Here is a 5,290-nt window from a genome sequence, read left to right as displayed (position 1 = left end):
TCGCCTCCTCTCCTCTCCTCTCCTCTCCTCCCATCTCCTCTCCTCTCCTCCCCTCCCCTCCCCTCTCCTCTCCTCTCCTCCCCTCTCCTCTCCTCTCCTCTCCTCTCCTCCCCTCTCCTCTCCTCCCCTCTCCCCTCCCCTCTCCTCTCCTCTCCTCCCCTCTCCTCTCCTCTCCTCTCCTCTCCTCTCCTCTCCTCTCCTCTCCTCTCCTCTCCTCCCCTCTCCTCTCCTCTCCTCCCCTCCCCTCTCCTTCCCTCTCCTCTCCTCCCCTCTCCTCTCCTCTCCTCGCCTCCTCTCCTCTCCTCTCCTCTCCTCTCCTCTCCTCTCCTCTCCTCTCCTCTCCTCTCCTCCCCTCCCCTCCCCTCTCCTCTCCTCTCCTCTCCTCCCCTCCCCTCTCCTCCCCTCTCCTCTCCTCTCCTCTCCTCCCCTCCCCTCTCCTCTCCTCTCCTCTCCTCTCCTCTCCTCTCCTCTCCTCTCCTCCCCTCCCCTCTCCTTCCCTCTCCTCTCCTTCCCTCTCCTCTCCTCTCCTCCCCTCTCCTCTCCTCCTCTCCTCTCCTCTCCTCTCCTCTCCTCTCCTCTCCTCCCCTCTCCTTCCCTCTCCTCTCCTCTCCTCTCCTCTCCTCTCCTCTCCTCTCCTCTCCCCTCCTCTCTTCTCCTCAGTATATTTTTGAACTGTCATTTTCTGTTGTACTTCGTAGTTTGGCCTTGGTGTCTCGCACTTTCTCTGTGTTTCCGCAGATCCACCGGAGCTCCATCTCTCTGCACCAGCCGCCGCCTGCATCAACTCCTGCTAACATTTCCATATCTCACACATTCTGTGACATAAACTTAGGGATCCCTCCTCTGTTGCTCACCCTGAGGTTTCTCCGATTTTTCCCTGTTAAAAGGGTTTTCTATATGGAGTTTTTCTTCAGTGGATGGGAGGGTCTAAGGACAGAGGATGTTGTTACGATGCCATGTAAAGCCCTTTGAGACAAACTGTTTGTAAAAACGGGCTATACAAATAAAATTGCCTTGCCTTGCCTTGCCTTGCCTTGCCTTGCCTTGCCTTGCCTTGCCTTGCCTTGCCTTGCCTTGCCGGTTGCCGCAAGATGCATTCTGGGAAACTTGTATAGCCCTCTGTTTGTAGTGTGCCCCTGAAAAAATCTCCGTTTCAAGGGCGAGATAGCCCTACCACTTCCCCCTAACTCTCGTCTGAACCAGAATCTGGACACCCCTACCACTTCACGTGAACGCGCAAAACTAAGTGGTAGGGCCAAGAGCTAGGGCTACGGGGGGAACTGGAATTCACCCATATAGTGTTTTTCTGACTTGACATAGTTACAGGTATGCAGGGGCAGTCGAAGTGTCACATGACAGCAAGAAGTTTTCTGGGTTTGAATCCCTGTTCCTGTTTGTGCTGGTTCCTCTTTCCAAAACTTGCCAACATTTTCACTCTCTGTTCTTTTTTTTTTATTGCACTAATTGAAAATGTGCATGCGAACAGGTGGATGGGAACCATGGAAACAGACTGACAGGGGCAAAGTAGGCTATGAGCTCAGCTGTCTGTGAAGTCTGAACCCAAAAAGAGGAAGCAAACGGCGACCATTACATAAAAGGTCAGAGAGCTCTTCCACTGGGGAACAGTCGTGATGGAGCAAAAAACAGAAACACAAATCACGGCAATAAAACAATCAGGCGGTGAGTCTGCGGATCGATGCTCTGCTCTGATGCAGCATCGATCTCAGGTGAGCAAACAGCAGCCGTCTCTCACAGGCGATTAGAGCTCGTTAGGGAAGTGAGAGACTGTAATTTCATTAAGACTTCAGGAAGTGAGCGGCTCCAAACGCATCAGTAAATAACCGGAGCAATAAAGACAGAAGGAGGTTGTGTGTGTGTGTGTGTGTGTGTGTGTGTGTGTGTGTGTGTGTGTGTGTGTGTTGGGGGGTTTGATACCTGCGGGGTACAAAAGGAGGCTGGCCGGACCGTGACACACAGTCTGCAGGTGAGATCTGGTTTTTCTCTGGTCTCTGTGACGGATCTGTCCAGGTGAGTCTCAAACATTTTTATTCCAGAGAGTCAGACGTTTATTTAAATATATTTATTATTTAATATTTTTATTTTATTTTATTCTATTTTTGTGCCTTTAAGAATAAAAGCTGTTGATTTAGAGTTGTAGCTCAGCGCTAATGATTTTTTTTATTTTCTCAATTTATTGCAATGTTAAAGTTACTAATGTCAAAAGCGGCTCATTATTTTTCAGCCAATTAAACAATTATCAAACTTTTATTAAGAATATTCTTAAATTATCCGTTCTTCAAAAGTATTCATTTTTCTATTGATCAGTAGCCTACTTTTTAAATTTAACAAAAAACCCTGAAAAACATAATGTCTTATTAGTTGTAGATGATTAAACTTTTAATTTAACTCCTCAGATTGTAAAATGATCACATATCATACAGATATTTTTCAAGGAGGTATTTTGTATAAGCCCATAGGGTTTTAAACCTGCACTTACTGTTCTTGTTTCATTTCTGTTTTTGTAATTGTCCTTGATTTTTATGGTGCAAATTCATAAAACTAAAACTAATACTGCAGAACTTTTTGTTTTTAATGTGGCCTAGTTTTCTTGTAGAAACACAGATACTATGTAGAAAGGCCACTGTGAGATCCATTCATTTCAAAATAATATAAAATAAGATAAACAGTGAAAATGTTAATGTCCTCAAAGCAGAAGATGAATCATACAAAATGCAAATCAATCAATAATATGATAATTAAATTAAATTAAATGTGATCTTAAACTCAACTAAACCTGTTTCTCTTAAACAGCGTCTTAATAAAAATTACTTGTTATAAACAAGTCTCTGATTTACAATTTGACCTACGATAGATTCATATATAGAGAGAGAATATAAAAAATAGTGTATTGTTATATTTGAATTTTTTAAACATAAAACAAACTCGTCTCCTCAGGAAATCTTCACCCTCCTCATCCTCACGATGCCATCCGTCAGAGTGACTCAGGTTTTCCTGCTGTCGGCGCTGCTCCACCTCTCCACATCACTTCCTGTCAGGTGTGTAATTCACCTCAACCAATTCTCAAAAACATGTAAAAGAAAAAAAAAAACACATTTAACCAACACAATTTGTCTCATAGCAACAATTACATTTTCATTACATAAAGCAGCTGGATTAAAAAAAATAATTGAAAGATTTTATCGTCTTGTTTGGTTGAAGATTTGAAGTTTTCTTTTCTTATTTCATTTTTATGTTGTGACCTTCAGGGATGAAGATCAAGTGGAGAGTTTCCTGACTGAGTTTAGACACCTGAATGCACCGTGGTCTCTGTCAGGGACGACCTCTGAAGACGCTCTGCTGGAGGCTCAACTCAGGTACAGTAGATTCACCTGGAAACAGACGAATAAATGAATAAACCTCTGCAGTTTTTGGTGCAAAACTGAATCTTCATGTCTCTGTAGAGCTTTGGTGTGTCACTTAAACGGGACGTATTATATAATTATCACTTTTTTTGAAGGTTCTTTATTTGGATATTTGCCTTCTGTCCCCCAAAATGTGAGAATGGACAAAGAAATCTTCAAAGAAAAGGGGCGGGGCAAGCAGTGGCTCATTTGCATTTAAAGGGACAGGCACTGAAACCAGCCGTTCTGAACAGGGCTGTTTTGAGAGGATGAAAAGAGCTGTGATGTTTGATCCTTGGGGGATTTTGACCAAAGCATGTCTTTAAGACACTGGGAACTATTTTAATTTGTGGAAGAGGAGCATGATATGTGTCCTTTAAAGCTGCTGAGGAAAAATTATCACAGAAATGATGTCTCAAATGTGAAATTATTATGTGAATGAATCAACAAGGTTTTTACCTGCATGTAGCTTCATTTTATTTCAATATAAAGTTGTTTTAATGATTAAAATGACGATGCGGTCGTCGTGTTTCAGGCAGCTGCTGTCTGTTGGTCTGGACCGCAGGAGGCAGCTCGGAGACATCGAGTTCTCCAACAGATACGCAGAGTTCCTGAGGTCGAAGGCCAAACACAGCTCCATGTGCGCCTTCCTGCGCCGCATGCAGAGTGTCAAGAAGAGGTGCGATTACCCAGCATGCTTTTCAGAATTACACAATAACACACGCTAAATATAATCAGGAGGCTCGGGGCTGCAGCTCCAGCCTCTGATGATGGGTGGTGGTTATTGTGCCTGCAGGCAAAACCGAGGGCAGTAAAAAAAAAAACACTAAAAACTCATCTACATGTTCATCAAATAAGAGAAAATGGTGTTTAATGTGATTATATAAATCTATGTTATCATTTATAGTCCACTGAAATGACAGTTTTATCAAAAAATAAGTAGAATTAGCGAATTAAATACATATATTTATGTTGATATTATTAGAATATGTTAATGAACCCTACAGGAAGTGTTCGTCACATAGGCTATGTGTGTTTGTTTGTCCACAGCGGGGTGGGAGGAGACATGGAGAGGGTGAACCTGCTGCTGAAACAGTACATGTGTCCGTCCTACAACAACTGGCCGAGCGACCTTTAAACAGCACACAGCAGAGAGAGAGAGAGGGAGATGTGAAGACAACAAACATGTTACTGATGTTCTGAATAAAGGTCTTTGTTTGCAGCTGTGATCATATGTAATGTGGAAACATGTGGATATCTTTGTTATTAAAAGACGTTTTATCAAGTATGGCAAGTGTTCACTGTGATTGATGATGATGATGATGACGATGAGTGGATGTCAACATAAAAGCACAAGCATTTCCACCTTGATGGTGGCACTCGCTAGACAAAAAAAGGCCGCAGGGTCATTCAAATGCAAAAATGTTCAAACTCTGAAGAACCAAGTGTTCAATAAATTCAAATGCAGCCTCGTTATGTAACGTTGAAACACGTTACATAACATGAATCAGCTCCTACGTGGAGATGAATGGTCACTAAATGTTTATACAGTTGCAGGTCAGGTGTAGCTGTAGCTGCTCCAACAAACATTGTATCGGCTTCTTGGCCAGTTCAGAGTGAAAATTAAATTAAAGGACATGAAATTGATCGGAAATAAAATGAGTGGATGTTTATGTTATATTTCATAAAAATGACTCAACATGTTGATCTATATAAGGAGTGTGAGACTCATTTTAGTTCAGCAGCCACATTCAATATCAAGACGATTAAAATAATAGCATGATAACCTATAAATAACGAGAGCTCTAAACGTTTCCCTTTGTTTTAGTGCAAAGAAGTACAAGTATAAAATGTTTACAATTAATAACAATTCTTTTACAAAAGATCTT

At 42.2% G+C, this 5,290-nt stretch overlaps 1 protein-coding gene across 1 annotated transcript; it reads left to right on the top strand.

Annotated features, from left to right (window-relative positions):
* Nucleotides 1-1,631: 1,631 nt before the first annotated feature.
* On the top strand, nucleotides 1,632-4,689 carry LOC146986458 (uncharacterized). Its single transcript, XM_085780231.1, has 5 exons — nucleotides 1,632-1,984; nucleotides 2,956-3,056; nucleotides 3,267-3,374; nucleotides 3,937-4,080; nucleotides 4,452-4,689. Exons 2-5 carry the CDS (start codon nucleotides 2,983-2,985, stop codon nucleotides 4,537-4,539), a joined length of 414 nt encoding a protein of 137 aa, XP_085636357.1. The 5' UTR covers nucleotides 1,632-1,984; nucleotides 2,956-2,982; the 3' UTR covers nucleotides 4,540-4,689.
* Nucleotides 4,690-5,290: the final 601 nt, after the last annotated feature.

The sequence above is a fragment of the Trachurus japonicus genome, chromosome 6 (genome assembly GCF_045865225.1).
Source record: "Trachurus japonicus isolate A0001 chromosome 6, Traja_1.0".
In the NCBI taxonomy this organism is placed as follows: domain Eukaryota; kingdom Metazoa; phylum Chordata; class Actinopteri; order Carangiformes; family Carangidae; genus Trachurus; species Trachurus japonicus.
The sequence above is the reverse complement of the archived record's forward strand: the minus strand, read 5'-3'. Positions and strand labels throughout refer to the sequence as shown.

Bases quoted from the DNA above. Each gene is read 5' to 3' on its own strand.
- LOC146986458 (XM_085780231.1), top strand. From the start codon at position 2,983: ATGCCATCCGTCAGAGTGACTCAGGTTTTCCTGCTGTCGGCGCTGCTC. The intron at 3,057-3,266 runs GTGTGTAATTCA...TGTGACCTTCAG, and splicing joins TCCACATCACTTCCTGTCAG to GGATGAAGATCAAGTGGAGA. The intron at 3,375-3,936 runs GTACAGTAGATT...GTCGTGTTTCAG, and splicing joins CTGCTGGAGGCTCAACTCAG to GCAGCTGCTGTCTGTTGGTC.